Raw genomic sequence first — 18,804 nt, 5'->3', positions numbered from 1 at the left:
CAGCCCCGGGTTGGTTGGATTGGACTGGCCGAGGCGTTCCCTTTGGACCTGGGGGGACCTTGCCAGGGTTGAGTTTGGGGTTGCTGATGCTGCTGAGGGTGCTGCAGCCATTCCGACAGCTCCATTCATTAGCAATTAGGCAGGCCTTGTCTGGCATCTAGATTAATCCCACTTTTAATTATTTTGAAACTGTGTGAGATTTCTCAGGCATTGAAGATTATGAACACACTTGCTGATTCCACAGCAATTATTCTAATGTAATGATGTCTATTAATACGCTTCCCAGCTTGCCATGCCCAGAGGGGATATTCCGAGTTTCCCCCCGTGGAGCACACATCTCCTGCGTGGTGTTACCCCCTTATCCACCTGCTTATATCACACAAAATAATACTTCCCACGTGTTTCACCTAATAACATTACAGAGCTGTTGCTGTTCCAAGCACCAGGCATCGACTGCAATGGGGGAAGAGAGGCCCCTTGAGGCTCCTGCTATGAGGATGGCAGTGGAAACCCCGCTTCAAAAGCCAGGAGCATCCTTCCTTCCCTGGGAAACTGGCCTAAATCATTTGGCCTCTATATCCCTTGAACTCTATATCCCTTTTCATTAGAGCTCTCATCATTCCCAAACTTCACTTACCAGAAAATATACTTTTCAGTGGCAAATTTAAAGCTGTGCCACTGGCCACCAAACATGTGCCATGGTGAGACCCCGGGCTCGAGTGAATGTTGTGCCAGCAATGGTTTGCTGCCCCTGATCCATGAATGCCCATCAGGAAAACCTCTGTACTTTATACAGTTTATATAGCGGTTTATATCGAATTGCAAGTGGAAACCTTATTGCAGTCATACAAAGAAGATACAAATTCCACAAGCTGGGAATACCAAGGGATGGCAGCCATTCTGCAAATGAACACTCAGTCCCCTGCAAGTATTAACACTGCTTTGCATATATATTGTTTCAGCTCTTCACTGCTCCCCAAACGAGCAGCGATAGAACCTCACCTGCCTGGCCTAATGCAGCCGCGCAGAGCTCAACCACATGACAGCGTTTCTGGGCACAGCCCAGGGGTAATTTGGCTGATGGATCCTCTGTGAGCTTAGACCCAAATTCGATTTCAGCTCTGAACACGTCACTCAGTCTCTAGAGGCAGCAGAGCAGCAATATCAGCACCATGGCATTGAGTTGACTCTGAACTCCAGGAATGGTTTAAAGGGGATTACATTCTTCCCTGATGAGCCTGGAACACAGAGATTGCTTGAGGAAATCCAGAACTGAACTCCATAGGGAAGAGTTCAGCCGTTGTGCTGTTTGCTCAGGAAGGGTTTGTGCAGGCACAGAGCCCGCATCCGACCTTTCCTGGGATCACAACTTGGTTTGTCATTGCTCCGTCCACTTTGTCGATGAACTTCGCAACCTCTTTATATAGCATGGTATTAGTAATGCTGTAATACGTGCTTGCTTCCAGTTATGTTATTTTTGAGTAAAAAAACAACTAATGGGCTTTGTGATGTCATCTTTCTAATTCACACATTATCCAAAGTGATCAGAGCCTGGATAAGATGTGACAGGTACCGGTGCAATTGCTGTTTCAGCAATCACTGAGGGAAGGAGTAGGCAAGCTGATACATCTCCTCTGTTAAATTTCAGCCAGGAATACCAGGTAATGGAGGCTCAGGGGGGACCTGATCGCTCCCTACAAGTGCCTGACAGGAGGATGGAGCCAGGAGGGGCTGGGCTCTGCTCCCAAGGAACAAGGGATGGGACAAGAGGAACCGGCCTCAGGCTGCACCAGGGCAGGTGTAGATGGAGCTGAGGAACAATTCCTGCCCCAGAGGGTGCTCAGGCATTGGAACAGGCTGCCCAGGGCAGGGCTGCAGGCACCGTCCCTGCAAGGGTTCACACACCGTGGAGACGAGGCCTCAGTGCCATGGGTTAGTGGTGGCCTTGGCAGGGCTGGGAACGGTTGGACTGGAGGAGTTGAAAGGGCTTTTCCAACCTGGTTGATTCTATGGTTCTGTGTTGTCAGATAAGGAAATAATCACATGAAAATCACGAGTCTGTAGTTAAATTTTATTTATCAGGTCTATTGTTAAATTACACAATCAAAGTCAGTGGATCGGCCTGTAAATCTACACAGTAAGACAGCGTCTACAGTGGAAATCAGTAGAATCTGATATGGTTCTGACAAAATGGTATCCTTATATTCATACATCCCCTATATACAATAAACAGTATACACAAAGAAAATGCAACTAGTCTCTGTAAACCATGCACACCACAGCGTAAAACCAAAACGCACCTTCTGCAACAGGCCCTCCAGCTTGTTCATCCTGTTTACAGCAGTGCCTTTCCATTTGAACAGCGATTTGCTTCCCCCTTTTGAAAACCAAAGTACAACCCAGACATCATATTGGCAACTGCAGTTCTCACCTAAGAAAAAAATTAAATAGAAATTGCTGTACATGAAGTTATTTCTCTTTTCCAAGCTGTTAACGCAGGGTATTGGTTTGCTGCTGCTTTGCTCTTCGCTTGCCCCCAGCAGCATCGCTGCCTCCCAGGTCACAACACAACATCAGATATGAAACCACTGCCAGATAACTGAGCCGTGGAGCCGTGAAGGTGTTTTTAAAGCCTTCTGCCTCATTTTATGCCCCCCCCCATCCCTCTTGGTGTATAGGATATTACAGGCAAAAGGCAATAGTGCAAGTGAGCCTTGTAAGCATCGTGTGCGTCGGGATAAGGAGTGCCCTGCTGGGGTGTCTCCATCCCCATGTGCCCGCACCAAGATCGCCAGTTAGTGCCAAGCTGAGGAGCGTTGCAGGCTACTACAGAATGTCTGAACTTGCTGAATGCAGAGCACAAGCCTCACAGAGGTTTTCTTCCTTGTGTTTTTTGCATAGAGATTTATAGGAGCCCCTCATACCTCCGGCCCCTTCTCCTCTCCCGCTCCATCTTGGTGAGGCTGAAGGGCTGCGGGTCCACCTCCAGCTCTGCACCCTGTGCCCCAAGCAAAGCCTGCTCAGGGGTAGGAAGCTGCTGCATCCCCGTGCAACCTTCTCACCCTGTCTAATTATGGCTATGGTAAAACTGGTTTCCATCATTTTTAGTCATCACTCGCCTCTCATCGCTAAGAAGGGCTTAAGAGCGTAGGGAAAAAAAGAAAAAGCCCTGTTCTTATCTGGTGTAGCAAAGATTTACTGGAAGTAAATCCTAATTCAAGTGTAAATCTACTTCCCTCATTGAGCAATTCTCTTCGGAATATTGCTGGGATTGGAGAGGTTTATGACTTTTTAGAGACACTACACAAATAGCCGCAACATAATTTCATCTAGTTTATACCACCAATTATTAAGGAATGAGAAATTCAGCATTATGGATTCTAATGGGTAAGAAAGACTTAAAATGAGACACTGCCATAGCGTTTGAATTTGGAAGAGGCTTTATGAAACGAACATGAAAATATGCTGTAAGTTTTCCAGAATGGTTAAAATCAAACTGCCCTGAAAGCTGCTGGGAACAGTGTCTTTAACATTGGCATTGAGTTCCGAAAAGCATGTATGTCTTTGTTATTATTAATATAAGATAGACCAAGCTTAAAACTCTAAACAGCAGTAGGTAGAAAAAGTTTAAAATTTCCAATATTTATATAACTAGAGAAATTACTTCTATTCCTTTTAAAAGCCAATATTATACAGAAAACTAGTCAATATTTTCTCTAGATCATTATTGTCCCCTTCACTGTCCATTCATTAACTTGGTAAATATGAGAAGCAATTGGTGCCCTTGAAAGCATATTATTCAAACAAAATGAAGATAAAATCAAAGGGAACAGCTTTTGCTCATATACTGTGTTGTGAGAGTATGCTAAATGCTCGCTATTAGGAAATGAGTTTGCTTTCCAGAGAGATTTCAGCCGAGCATCACACACATTTTCCAGCATCCCATTTTGTACCCAGAACTCACGTCAGGATTTTCTTTTTATTCCCTTTTCTTCTAAATAAACGTCCAAGCAACCATTTCCGATGAGCCTGCTTGGCTCCTGCCACCGAAACCTAAAAAGGACAGTTCAGTTACACACTAAGGTTAAGTGTTCCACGTACAGTACAACAAAGGCAACTGCAAAGGCAACGTTTTTAACCTTCTTTTTTGCTTCAAACCCTCGAGAAGCATCACTGTGTCGTGTCCCATGGGCGGCTTGGGGCAGGTTCTGCTTCATTTCCAGTGCCTGGCGCGTGCCCCCCAACTACCGCCGCCACCGCTCCACATTCCCAATGTAGTCAGTGCTGGAGCTGTTCTCGCCTTGCTCCCTCAGGAGCGCTTGCTTGGCCCGCAGGATCTTGCGCTGCTCCTGGCGTTTCCGCCGCGCTTCCTGGTGCTCCTTCTGCCGCATGTACTGGTACCGCTGCAAAAACAGGTCTTTTGCATAGTCGTACAATTCCATGTCTAAAAAATTGAGAGCCTCGATGCGCCGCTGAGTCTGCTCGTCTATCTCCACGCTGGAGGCCCTTGTGCTATTGTACTGCGTGAACGGCGAGATGAAGTTCATGTTGAAAGTCTTCTCAAAGAGATACTGAGTCTTGCGCTGAAACTCCGTCAGGCCGAAGAAGGCCATGCGCTTCAGGTTCTCCTTGGCACTGTCCAGCAGAACCTTGTTTCTCTGCTCCTCGGGCATCACTGACAGGTTGTAGCATCCCACCAGGCTGAGGTCGGAGAGCATGCGGACCTGGCGGTTGTTGGCGAGGTTGTAAGGGCAATCCATGAACTCCTGCAGGGAGCAGCCCGACCAGTCGTCCCCTGTGTAGCAGCTGGGCAGCTCCTCGGTGGTGGGGGACCGGCCATCGCACACGTGCAGGGATGCCTTCCACGTGGCTCCTCGCTGGACGTGGCGCCATTCGCTCAGGTACCGGGAGACCGGGTCACGCAGGATGGTGATGTAGTAGAAATTCCTGCCACAGGGAAAGGAAAGCAGAGCGATTAGTCCCATGTGTCTCCAGCACACAGGGCATTAACATTCAGAATCAATAGAAACCTGGAGATGCACTTAAGAGGCTTGCAGGAGCCCTGCTGCAGTGTGCTCACCACTGCAGAGGGAAAGATGGCAGAACAAACTGCCTGAGGGGAGTGGGAAGGGGGTTACCTACCTGCACACATCTGTGTCTGCTTAAGGGGCTTTGCCTCTACAGAATGGAACCTGAGAGAAAGGAACCAGCTCAGTGCTGGGCTGCCCATGCTGCTGCCTATGCCTCAACTGATGCTCTCCCCAGACCTTGGGAAAATGATCCACACTCTCTCAGGATATAAGCCCCAGCATGAGCAGGGCATGGATAGCTCTGCCTTTTTACTCTCCTTGTACAACAGAGCTGCACTGGCAAGTTTATGTAGTCTGCAAAAGGCTGCTCATGTTCCAGTGAGCAGCCGTGGGTCTCAGCAGCACGAGCCCCAGAGCAGCACTTACATCCAGGAGGAAGACATTTCCTACAAGCCATTTCCTTTTGCAGGCCAGATAAATGGGATGTGCCCCAAACCCCAGCCCTCTTGCACTGAAATGAGGGTCTTGGAAAAGCCCTGGAAAATCCCATCTTACCCTCCTGCCTTCACCTGACATAGGGACTGCATCAACGAGAGAGGAGAGATTAGCGACTAACAGGATATTAAGGGATGTGTTACGGTATTTTGTTAGAGAAAACATTTCAAAGGGAGGTGCTGGCTTTTGGTGCAACAGAAAAATGGCCCTTGCTGCTGCAGGGAAGCCCATCAGGCATTGCAGCTGGAAAAGCTGCAAGCTCAACCTTACAGCATTAAGAGGTCCCTCTGTGTCGCATGTTAATATCCACCACCAAACGTTGTATTGCCACCAGTGGGTGGGACTAAAGCCATACCCACTGAGCATCGGTTTTGCACCTCCTTTAATATGACCACGACCTCAGTGATGATGCTGGATATAATGATGGCAGGATACCAGCCATCTGCCTAAGTAAACAGAATCTAAGTAACTCAATAAGCAAATTGTCCTGCCAGGGAAGGCTGATCCTCTGGGATGAGGACCTCAGGAGCCCCAAGCCCCAAGGGTGGTACTGCCACATCCTCGGTGCTGCATAAGGAGGAGAAGGGACATTCATTTGCTTTCCCAAGTGGCATCACAACCAGCCACCGTGCAGCCAGGCTTTTGTTCCCTCTTGTTTCCTTTAGCAGAAAAGCCACTAGATGTCAATGTTCTACAGAAAATTGTCTCTGGGTGGACTAAAAGGAGAAGCACAAGCACCAAATGCATCCAGCAGCACAGGAGAAAGGAAGGCTGGAGAGCAGCCATCCCTCTTCCCATTTACAGCATCCAAGCTCATAAATAATTAAACAAGTAGAAAGTACAATAAACTTGCAAGACCAAACAAAGCCAAGGAGCTCAGTACCGTGTCAGCAGCCGGACACAACGGCTCCTCGTGCTTGGAGAGCTTGGATACTGCAGTCAGCACTATCCCTGTTGCTATGCTCACGCAGGTGCTGCTGCCACTGCATCCGCCCGGTCCAACAGTTTTGGCCACAGATCCATACAGGAAACGGGAGCCAAAGCCCCACCATGACCCACAGAAAGGTTCTTTTTCCCATTGAGAGCTGGAGTTGAGAGGGAGCAAGGACAAAGCTCGCTTTCACATCACATGTACAATTGGCAGCTGCCAACCTCACACTGTCCCTTGCAGAGATGGGAAGAGTTTTGCTTTGCCTCATCTCAGCAGCGTTGGAGAACCCAACCAGGCAAAGGGAAAGGACTTTCCACAAGCACCATCACCCCAACCAGTTGCTGTCCCCAGTCATGCTTGTGCAGGAGGCTCTTTTGATGCAGCAACGACACAGCCTCATTGGGGCCCCCAACATGGGGAAACAGAGCATCTCCAGGGCAAACCCAAGCCCCTTCTTGAACTCCTGCCAGGACTCTTCACCCTTGGATCTAGTTTATTGGGATACTTCACTAAAATAATGACCCAGCCCTCAAGCTATAACAAGTTAATGCCATACAGCACCAACCTCTATACTATTTACTGCAACTAACAGGTATCAACAAACCTCTGATGACCAAGGAGACAAAAGCTCTGCTTACCCCAGAGCACTTGGTTACCTGGCCCATCAGCAGTTCGGTGAGGCTGGGAGGGAAGTGGGATGCAGGCATGGGAATGCTGCCGGCTGAGGGAGAAGGCCAACCAGACCATATGCTCTAAGGTCATCACAGAAATCAATGGGGAGTTAATGCAAGAAGGGAAACAAATCCTGAGCCAAGATCGATACAGTGAGCATTTTATTATAGCTCAAACTCTCCAGCCACTGTGCCTTTGTGCACTCAGGTCACAGGCAGTGACAAAGCGCCTCCCTTGGCTGCTGCTGTAAAAACTAAAGGATGACTAAAAACTTGTGTGCTGGCAGAAGAAGCTGCGTGGTAATGGATCACCATCACCCCAGGTGGCCGGCGGCCTCAGCCAGGCAGATATCTCCATCAGAGCCTGTCAGGGAAGAAAGCTGCGGTTGAGGCAGAGGAGCCTGAGTAAAGATGCTCACTGGATCCTGCAGTGAGCGTGGAGGTATCTGGGCTCCCTCCAGCACCCCACGCTCAGGAAGCCAGGCCATCAGCAGAGATGCGTATGGGATGCCTCAGACTAGATGGAACCCAGATTCAGCCTGACTGGAGCACGGCTCCCTGCAAACAGGCTTGCGGCTGTGATTTATACCATGCCATTTCCCCCCACATGAATCCCGCTTTCAAGACATGACTTACAAAGAGATGGTTTGTCACTGCTGGGCCAGTCTCAGCTATTTTGTGTCCACTTCTCCCCTTCTTCAGTTGCCGTGTTAAAATGCTACCAAAGAAGGTGCCATCCCTTTCGGGAACATCAGCTTTTGGGTTTGCCCCGAGACACTCTCATCCAAGTTAGAAACCAGGGTGGCTCCAGGAAAGCAGCCACAATACTCTGTGATTATCTGAACTAAGCTTCAGAAAGTCACCAAAGCTTTAATGCATCGTCCAGTCGGAGCTGTGCCAGCGATGGATTCGGCCATCAGCACTTCGAGCATCCTCCTGCTGCAACTGGGAGGAAGACTCAAAGCTTTGCAATTATTTTTAGCTCTGTACCTAACAGCTTGTTCTTTCTGCTGTCTTAACAAGGGGGTGTTGAGCTCCTGCCCATTCCTTGAAGCTTGTGCTTCAGAGCCTGAAACAACATGTTTGCAGGTAGCACTCAAACTTGACTGTGAATCATCCCTCCAACTTAAAGAGCTGCACTTACCAGAAACACAGGTTCTCCAATAAAGTCGAGCTCCATGCCTGTGAAGCAGAGAACAAAAGGAGCTCGGGGGCAACTCAGAAAGCAGGTTGACCCTGGAGCCATGCGAGCTGGTGTGACAATCACTTGCTTTGGTACCTCCTTGTGTGCAGCTATTCCCCGAGGAAGGTGTGAACCAAACAGTCCCACAGCGCAGAGCCTGCTCCCCACGCCGCATCCTCCCATGCTGCTGCATCACCCCCTCCATTTATCACCTCGCTGCAAGGTTGAAGCCAGAGCGTTGCTGGGAGCTGTGAATTATCTGTGCACGATCCGTTACCACTGGGGAGCTCGGGAAAGGTCAGAAGCTCCCCTCAGATAAACACCAAACTAATGGCTCACGTCATCTGCTGGGGTGTGAAAGCAGCGCTCTCTTCATGCTCTACCCACGGGTGGGAGAAGGGAAATGGCAGGGACAGGCAGCGTGATGTGCTACAAGCCAGGGGTGGAGAGAGGAGAGACATCCTCGGCCTCCCCACAGCTGTGGCAATGCCAGCCCTCATGCTGCATCCACCTGGCCCACCAGCACCACCAGGAAGGCCACGTTTCACCCAGATCCCTCTGGCTCAGCTCCCTCTGACTCACCCAGCACAGGCACCATCTCTGGGATGGTGCTGCTGCCATGCAAGTGCCCCATAGCTGGTCCCAGGGCATTTCATACCCAATGTGGTCATAAAGATGCTCTATCCTCTTCCTCCTGCACAAGTGGTGCTGCCCCATGGCAGCATCCACAGACCTCACATGGGAGCAGCACACACTGGGCTGGGGGGACAGCACAAGGCCCCTGCCTGACATTTTGGCCATGAGATGACTTTTGCTAAGATAAGATGGTTTTTGTTGAAAGGGACCAAGAAACGTGCGGCTGTCAGTGGCCAGACCTGCTTTTAGCTGCCCAGTTCCTCAGCTCAGAGAAATCCCTTCTCTCCCTCCTGCTCAGCCCATAGAGAACCCATGAAGCAAACCAGAACCTCAAAGTCCTTTGTGAATTTCTCTGAGGGGTTTATTGACCCTGAGCCATCTGCTTGCTTTGAAGGGTAACTCTGTGGTCACACAGTGCATCCGTGCCAGCCCCCCCCCCCCCCGCCCAGCACAGGGGATGAATCAGAAGCTTTTCTTTGAGTTTAATGATTTTTTTCTAAAAGCATCCTTGTAGCAAGCTTTTAAACCAGCAACATTAAAGAAAACAAAATACATATAAACTGAAGTCAAAGGGAGGCAGTGTGAAACCCCAGGGCATGGCAGCACGGAGGAAAGGCAGAGACTTCAGAGCCCAGAGAAGCTGCCAGGAAAGGATGCGCAGCCACCCACATGGGTGCTCAGGAGGCCCGTCGGGTGCTGAAATGAACTTTGCTTAGGCACCAGAATGGGTCAGAACCTCTCAAGGTAAGAACACATCTCATCCCAACCCAACTGCCCTGGCTGTGCAAAGCAGGACTGCAAAGCAGCAACAACCCTGAACCTCGAACACGGCCAGGGATGGGGCAGCCACAGCTTCTCTGGGCAATCCCCCAGGCCTGAGAGCCATGGGCTGCATGCCAGTGGCAATGGGCTCAGTAGGAAACTCTTGTCTGGTGGCTTTAACTCTTGTGTGCGCTCCCAGAGCACCTGAACCCCAATGGAGGGGCTCCAACCACCGACTGTGGGGTTCAAACAGGTACCATTCCCTTGAACACCACAGCTGGGGCTGGCTTCAGCTCAGCGCTGAGCCCCTTTGGTTCCAAGCTCCTGCTGCTGCCGAAGCTGAGCAGTATTGATCCCTGCCGGGGGACAGAGGCTGGAGGTCAGACCCTGCCATGCCTTCAGCCTGGAAACCTGAGCCTGGCTTGATGGAGCTATGAGGTAAGGAGCTGACAGCTGAGCATCCGTCACATCCATTAGCGTATGGATCAGGAGGTGAGGGACTGAGGGACCTCTTCCCATTCCTACTGAGAAATGAGCTCTAGCAAGAAGGGCCTTTGAGGCTACAGGGGGTGAGAATCCTACAGCACAGGAGCATCACAGCCACCGGAACATCCCAACCTCCATCCCCAAACCAACCCAAAACAGAGCTTTGGGAAAACACAGGGATGTGTCCTCCAGGGAGCATACTGGGGCAGTCTCTCTCACACAGCAAAGTTAAGGCTACCCATTCAGCTGGCTTGTAGCTAGGTGAAGCCCATCCAGATGGCAAGCCTGGCTAGGATGGTCTGTGTCACAGACAGGCTTGAGCAGTGAATGAGAGGCAATTTTACACAAGTGTCCCCATCTCTTTGGGTGGAGATGGGGGAGTGTTTCCTATTCTGGGGGACTTTTTTCCCCTCAGTCCCAGGGACCCTGTGGTACATTAACAGGGCAATTGCATTACATTAACTCTGTGAAACCAAGTTATGCTCCTGGTGAAGATGGACATTTGGAAAGTCCTCTCTGAGGGGGCAGGGGCAAAGGCACAGAGCAGATATGTACCACATCCAGCAGAAAAGCCAACAAAAGGAACTACACGCCTGCAGCAGAGATTCTGCATGTGATGCAAAGGATTAAGGATTACTGAAAAGTAATCACAGGGTTGGTGCTTCAGCACCAGGAACAAGGCACCAGAACCAGCGAGCAGCACAAGGAATTCCTTGTGTTCCAAGGCTGTGTCCTTCCCACCCTGCCCATAAACCACTCATGCCACTGAATAAACCCCCACTGGGTTCATTTAGAATCACAGAATGGGTTGGTTAGAAAGGACCTTAAGATCATCGATTTCTAACCCCCTGCCACGGGCAGGGCACTCACAAAGGAGCAGTCAGAGTCATTCTTTTAAAAGCTGAGCAATCAGTGGGGTTTTTGGGACTTCTCTCACACAGCTCATTGACCACAGGAAGCTCCCCCTACACAGCAGTCCCATGCCCACATCCTAGATCTCATCCCTTCCTCCTGCACCACTCCAGCACTGAACTGAACCTCTGCTGCAGGCAGGCTCCTGCATTCCTCCTGCATCCCACACTGCTCACGGAACATCCCTGCTCTGTGTAATTTGACAGCAAAGTCATGAACAATCATGGAAGGTCGGGAACATGGAGGGCACGAATCACATTTCTTGCTCTGCTCTTAGAACCCCCCCCCCGCATGGCTCCGAAGCTGCCCATGGGTTTTACCCTCAGGCAGAGGGTTCTCCCTGCCGATCCATCATGCCCACCGCATCCCTATGAGAAGTCAAACTCCACTGCACCACACCGGGTGTTGGGAGGCTCCGCTTTCAGTAGCTGAGGTTAAACACCATCAAGAGTGGCCCACTGAGAATATGATTTTCTAATACCACAAATCGTTGCTCCAAGAGAAATATCCCTGCTGCCTTATTTGCTGGAGGCAGGCATCTGTTTGGAGATGGCTCAGAGAGTGGCAAAGTGCTCATTTAAACCCTGTGACTCACCCTAATTCTTAATGAACTTTGTCACCTAGAGACACAATTAAAAGGACAGGGGTGAGCATCTTGTGACAGCCCCTCCAGCCTCAACCCTGCATGCTTGGAAGCCCCCTGAAATGGGAATACATCTTCCCTGCCGAGAGCTGCTTCCGCAGCACAGTCCACAGAGATGAGGACAAAATATCTGGCAAGCTCAGTGATGCAGTGCTGGGAATCGAGTGTTTGCATCTCCTCCAGATCAGCCCCAGATGCTTTGCAGCAGTGATGTGCATGGCACCAGCAGCAGCTAAGAAGCATCACCCATGGGCTTCCCCCTGCCACGGGCAGGGACACCTTCCACTGGAGCAGCTTGCTCCAAGCCCCTGTGTCCAACCTGGCCTTGAACACTGCCAGGGATGGGGCAGCCACAGCTTCTCTGGGCACCCTGTGCCAGCGCCTCAGCACCCTCACAGGGAAGAGCTTCTGCCTAATGTCTCATCTAAGTCATGCATTAGCTTCATGCAAGGGCCTGGGAGGAGATAAGTATTTCAGAACTGTGAATTAAAGTCGTTGGCAAACGTAAATTTACATTTCCTCTAAGTAATCATTATGTTTTCACTTCTATCAGCACCCAATGAATCACAGAGATGTTTTGTCTAGAAACACTAATGGTGGGGGTAGGAAGCCAGCAGCCTACCCATAGTAACGGCAGCAGGAGAAAAGTGCCAGAGGAACCTATAAAAAGGAGCTGGATTGTTCAAGAACGGCAATTTCCGCAGCCCATCCTTGCCCATGAAACAATCAAATAGGAGAGATGTGCAAAAAAAGCAGCATTTCTCAGGCACAGAGGATGGCAACGCTTTGAGATTCTGCAGCTCAAGGTACACGTTCATGTATGTGCAGGCAGGGCACACGCACACAAAGATGATGAAAACAAGGCTTTAAACAAGTACCAACCCTGCAGCCTCACACAGGCAGATGCTCCCAGCCACCCTCACACCCAAACTAATTGTCCACAGCAGTGCCTGCAGAGGGGAAAGCTGCCCTGCAGCTTCGCCAGAGTGGCATTAATTTCATAATTGCCTGTATTATTAAGATCTCCGCAGGATGCTCCTGCTCAAAACCAATTCAGCACAACAGTGCCCTTTTTACTTACTGGGGTTTTTTTTAGTGGTGCATAAAAAGAGAAGCAAGTTTCTGTTTTTAGACTCAGCAAACAGAAGTGACTCAGCCCCTGAAGCCAGTCCCCGATCCGCCGCCTCCAGCTTGGAGTCTGGGATGGGAAGGGGTGGCAGCGCTGCGAAGAGGGGTCCAGACCCATCCCACCCACCCAGCCTGCTGGGAGTAAGACTCAACTGCCCTTTGGAAACATCAGTCTCCCACCACAACCTACCCAGAGCAGCAGAGCTTCCCACCTCATTAGGATAACTACGTGACAGAGGTAACCTGATGGAGGGTAGTGAATGAGCTGCACACAGGAGGTGAAAGCCAAGGACAGGAGAGAGAAGGTGGCAGAGAAGCATAAGAGCACGTTAGGTTTCCATACTGCTAGATAATGAGGTGATGCTGGATTTGTGATGCTGGCCTCAGCAGCATGCAAGGTAATGGCTTTGAAAAGTGCTTTTCCTGCTAAAGGGCAATTATCCCCTAGCAAGACTGCTCTAAGGTCTCAGGGGAGACCCTATTAACAGTCTTCCAGTGCCTAAAGGGGGCCTAGAAGAAACCTGGAGAGGGGCTTTGGGCAAGGGCCTGTAGGGACAGGCCAAGGGGAATGGCTTGAACCTGCCAGAGGGGAGACTGAGATGAGCTCTTAGGCAGAAGCTCTTCCCTGTGAGGGTGCTGAGGCGCTGGCACAGGGTGCCCAGAGAAGCTGTGGCTGCCCCATCCCTGGCAGTGTTCAAGGCCAGGTTGGACACAGGGGCTTGGAGCAAGCTGCTCCAGTGGAAGGGGTCCCTGCCCGTGGCAGGGGTTGGAACTGGAGGAGCTTTAAGGTCCCTTCCAACACAAACCAGGCTGGGATTCCATGAAGTGTCTCCGTCCTTGGCACAGGACAGCACCTCCCCTTTTGCAGAGCTCTAACGGATTCATTACAAAGCATGGCAGACCTCCCAAAGCCCAAAGGAGGCCACTGCAGAAGAGCTGGTGAATAACCACAGGATGTTGCTCTACATCAGATATTTACAACAGTATTTACCCTAGCTAAATGCCATTGTAGGAATTGGTTTCAACTTGTAACTGATATTTCTGTGGCAGAGAAGATAGAGGTTTGCAAAGCCTACACTCCATAAGCAGCGGTTTACAGAGAGGGAATAGTGGCAGTTTTTCATTTTCCAGAGTCCACTCACCCTTCCAAGAATCTTAATGCCTCATTGATTCATAATACAGTACATAAAGATTTCATTTTTCCCTGCACACAGTGATATATTATAGAGGCAATCTATTTTGCCACTGAAAAGTTTGCTTAGTAGAAAAATTTGGAGTTTTGACATTCAGGAAATTACAGTCATCTGTAAAGCACGATTGATATGCCAAGGCTAACATTTTCATTGCACTTACGGAGCCAGAATAACTATGCTAAAATATTTATTTTATATATATATAAAAAATTAAAAAACCCAGGGTCTTGTTTATAAAACCCATATATTTAGGATTAAAGAAAAAAGCTTTCTCCTTCTACCCATGTATATTTTAGCTATGTCTTAAATGAGCTGAGCCACGTACCCTCTGACCAGCTGAAAATGCTTTTAATAATGCAATGAACCCAGTCCTTCAGATAGGCTCTGTGTGCCCTGAGCACGTGAGCAGAGGGCACGAGCTGATGCACAGCCATGGGGAGCAGCATGGAACAGAAACATGAGGCTGGGGCTGCTGCACCGACCCTGCCCCATGCCCCTGGGGCTGGGGACCAGCAGCCACCCGAAGGGTGCCCAAGAAGCAGATTGCTGAACCCTGTGCACTTCACCTGCAGGTTTTGTTGTTATTAGGATGTAGAAGCACAAGGGTGCAGAGGGCTCCCGGCTCTGTGTGACATGCACATTTGTCTGTTGTCTGAAGGTATGAATGCGTGTTTAGGAGCTGTGATTTACTGCGTTTCCTGAGCACTCCGCAATTTCCTAATCGCTGCTTGAACTGCAGTAAGACCCCTCCCAGCTCTTTCACGTAAGAAAGTGTGCTCTATTGAACATCCCACCTCAGCGCTGGAGAAATCAGATCATCAGCTCCAAGAGCTCTGCATCGTGGAATTAACTCCAGAGAGGTCTTTATAAAATCACTTGTTACTATATCAGAGCTCAATCAATTCTCTTCCATAATACATAAAAGGAGGAGGTTTGGCTCACATGAAAACATGTGATGTTAATTCTTTCACAAGCTTTCTGCAGATAATCTCCCATATGCAGGTTAATATATCCCATGATAGGCTGCACAAAAGTGCTTTCAGAAGCTGAAGTGAGGATATACAGCATACAAAAAAGGCACATTAACGCAACTTCTATTTTGCTTATCACAGTCATTGGGCACACAGAAACCCAAGGAAGATCCTTCCCAGGCTAAGAGTTTGTCAAAGGGAGTCATCTGTTGAAAACGTCTTTGAGATGCAATGAATGAACTGATACTAAAACCTTCTCAGCGACTGCTAAAAGAGGGACCGAGGAGCAGGCACCGTATTTACAGCTGCAACTTGGTGCAATTTTAATTTCAGCTTTCACTGATTTCATTCAGCACCATGAGACTGTATAATGAAGAAATCTGTATCAATTGAAAACACCGAGTGTGCTCCGGCCCCACCAGGGCACTTCAGTAATATCATGTAATGGTAGGGGATTCTCATTTAATTGAATTGGAAATGAAACACATTAGCTAAGAAAACTTAATCAGTGCAATAATATTAAAATGGGCCACTCAGACAAACTCTACTGATTAAGTCACTCGCAAACATTCCCGTAATCATCACTGAGGCTCGTGGCGTTCATGATTTAAACTCACTTTCCTACTCCAGGGAACAAAACTGTAATTCCTGAGCAGACAATCAGAGTATTTCAAACCCTCCCTCCCACATTACAACGCAGTCTCCTGGCAGGAGCACAGGACCTGGCCCTGTAACGACATGCCTTGAGCTCTCAGGTACAAGAAGGTCTGCATGGATGGGGGATGCCCTTAAATGTTTGATTTAGGGCAGCAGACAGCTCAGAAAGCACTCACTGAAGTTTCTCAAGTGCTCACTGCAGTTCCTCCACAGACCTCATCTTTAATCTTGACTGATAGCACACACTGATGCGCCATAAAGCTGCGAGCTTCAAATGTCTCCCAGCAGACCAGGGCTTTAAAAACCTCATTCACACGCAGCTGACATAACTGGATTTAAAGTGCTCATGGAATAGCACAGAGCATTTCTAATAAAACCCCACAGACGCATTTGTTGCATCAAAACTCAGCTGGGAGGGGTTTCACATCAGGTAAGCATGCCAGGCTTTGCAAACATTAAAGATAGGCCAAACCTCCCGTTTCCCATGTCCAATAGTGCCTCCTCATACATTTAGCAAAAGCACGTGTCACCTACTCTGAATTTGTTAGGCTGATGCCCTCAGAAAGCCACACTTCTGGAAAATGACACTTTCGCCTCTTACACAACCCTGAACCAATGCAGGGATGTGTCCATTGCATTGTGCTTGGAGGACCATTTGCACAGTCCAAGCATGTGATGTGCCTGGAAACCAGAGACTGACCTGGCAAAACCTCATCGGATGCTTTCCTGGGGGTGAGTGACAACGCGTCCAGCACAGGTGTCAGCTAGGACATAATATGTGTTTATGGATTTCAAGCCAAAGCTAACCTACCACTGCCATAAGGAATCCAGGAGAGGCACCACCAGCCCAGCCAACCTAAAGCAAAATTAATCACATTATATCCAGGGTTATTCTCAAAGATTCACAGCTCCTTCCAAAATCTCCCATTGCTCCATCACTGTAACCTCCTCCTCAAAATCAGAAATGATTCTAAAAAGCAGCAAAACTTCCCTATGAGCATTGAGAGATGCTTCAAAACAGCATCGCTCCTATCTGTGAGCATCTCCTGAATGATCTTCAGGAGACACAGTTCTACTCCTCCATGGATTATTCTGGCTAAAAATGTGTGTGACATTTTAATTATCAAGTACAAATGTTACTGCAAGCAAGCAATGAAACAGATGGTGTCCTGAATTTTACAGTACAGCCACATTTTCCAGCTCAAATTTACAGTTCAGCAATCAGCAAGTCCTGCCTCTACTGCATCTCCCCGTCCCATCGAACTGCTGCAACCTGCACAGCTTTGGGAGGAGAAACGCAGTGCAAGTTACCCCCCAGGCAAATGCAGAGTGTGCTTCCAAGGAGGAAACAAAACAGAGCTCCACTTACACACCCCAAAAGCAGGGCAGATATGAGGTAGGAAAGCATCAGCCTTGGAAAAAGGATGAAAGGTGGATGAGGAGGAACTGTCCTACTTGAGGGAGCGAAGAGGTGACCTTGCTCCATCTCAGTGAAGGATTTATCACTGTCTTCCCCAGCGAATCCCACTCCTATCAGTTATAGCTCCCCAGATTTCCTCCTCTTCCCCTCTGGTGTATTTGGCACTGTCGTGGTTTAACCCAGACGGTAGCTCAGCACCAGCAGCCACTCGCTCAGCCCCTGCTTCCCCCTCCCTGAGCAGGATGGGGAGAGAATCAAAGGAGTGTAAACCCCACAAGTTGAGATAAGAACAGCTTAATAACTGAAGTACAATATGATACTACTAATAATAATTATAAAGGAAATAACAAGGAGAGAGAATATAAAACTAAAAGGGGAAAGGAAAACAAACACTGACCAGCAGTGATGCCCAATACAACTGCTCAGCACCCGCTGACTGATTTCGAGCCCGACCCGAGCAGCGATCGGTCCCTTCCGAGTGACTCAGATGCAGCATCATCCCTGGAGTTCCAGCAGTGAACATGGCGAGCTTTGGGCTGACGTCCTGCTGTGTGTGGCCACGTCAGGCTGAGGAGCACACGGTGCCTCCGGTGAACAGGCTTCTGAGTTAACAGGCTATGGTCAAACTGAACCTCAGGGAGCTTTCTGATGCTCTGCTCCATTCATCTCCAGCACTGCAAAGGAGAGCCACTGCCGGGGCTTATGGCATCAGTGCTGTAATTACTGCAAGGAAATGCTTTCTGGGAAGGTGTCCCAGAGTGTAATAGGCTGAACGTTTCCTCTCACCGCTCGTAGTACTGAGTAATAACCCTCTCCTCCAGCGTCAGCACCAGGCTGGCTTCCAGCGAGGGCTGTGAGGACAGGCACCCCCTCATCGTGCCCCCATGTGGGCACAGCGCTGGTAACACCAGCTCAGCTCTCACGATTCACCCTTGTGCAGACACCCCTGGGACGTCACATCACAGAACCCCAGCCTGGTTTGTGCTGAAGGGACCTTAAAGCTCCTCCAGCTCCAACCCCTGCCACGGGCAGGGACCCCTTCCACTGGAGCAGCTTGCTCCAAGCCCCTGTGTCCAACCTGGCCTTGAGCACTGCCAGGGATGGGGCAGCCACAGCTTCTCTGGGCACCCTGTGCCAGCGCCTCACAGGGAAGAGCTTCTTCTTCATGTCTAATCTAAGTTTCCATTCTTTGAGCTTGAAGCCATTCCCCCTTGTCCTATCACTCCATGTCCTTACATATAAATGATCACACATCACTACATGTCAAAGTATTCCTGCAAAGACAGACAAGGGAAGATGCTGCAAGGGCCAAGGCACCGCCCCTGTGGACCCCAAACTTTTCCCACTTTGCTTTGAAACGTGTCCAGGAGTCAAGCTTCAGAGGTGGAGGGGCTGGTGCCAGCTTTGCAGACAGCCGGTGATGCTTGGCTCGCCTTGCTGGCCAGAAAAGCTTTTGCCACATGGGCTCTGGCTCTTGCATGCAGATTTGCTTGCTGTCACTTAATCCAGCGACATGTTGGCATCCAGAGGTGAAGTTGGTGAGACCTATGGTGGTCCTCTGAGCCCATCTGGGGAACCTCCTCCTACAGGGAGCCAAACAGGGGGCTTGTAGAGCTGGCAGGGCCCAGGGGCAGAACTTGCCTTGGAGAGCATGGGTGCCTTCACAAACCCTTTCCAGCGAGCCCC

General features: G+C 49.6%; 1 protein-coding gene across 1 annotated transcript in view; it reads right to left on the bottom strand.

The window, feature by feature from the left end:
- Positions 1 to 2,090: 2,090 nt before the first annotated feature.
- Positions 2,091 to 18,804, bottom strand: part of HS6ST2 (heparan sulfate 6-O-sulfotransferase 2) — a gene marked incomplete at its 5' end in the record, with an annotated part of 121,142 nt that continues 104,428 nt past the window's right edge. Inside the window, 3 exons of the mRNA XM_080624795.1 lie at positions 2,091 to 2,431; positions 3,965 to 4,053; positions 4,140 to 4,947. Of these exons, the coding sequence (XP_080480921.1) occupies positions 4,245 to 4,947 (703 nt within the window). The 3' untranslated portion in view covers positions 2,091 to 2,431; positions 3,965 to 4,053; positions 4,140 to 4,244. The remainder of the gene's footprint in view (positions 2,432 to 3,964; positions 4,054 to 4,139; positions 4,948 to 18,804) is intronic.

Source organism: Psittacula echo, assembly GCF_963264785.1.
Source record: "Psittacula echo genome assembly, chromosome: 8".
Classification (NCBI taxonomy): Eukaryota; Metazoa; Chordata; class Aves; order Psittaciformes; family Psittacidae; genus Psittacula; species Psittacula echo.
This window is presented reverse-complemented; position numbering and strand designations above follow the sequence as displayed.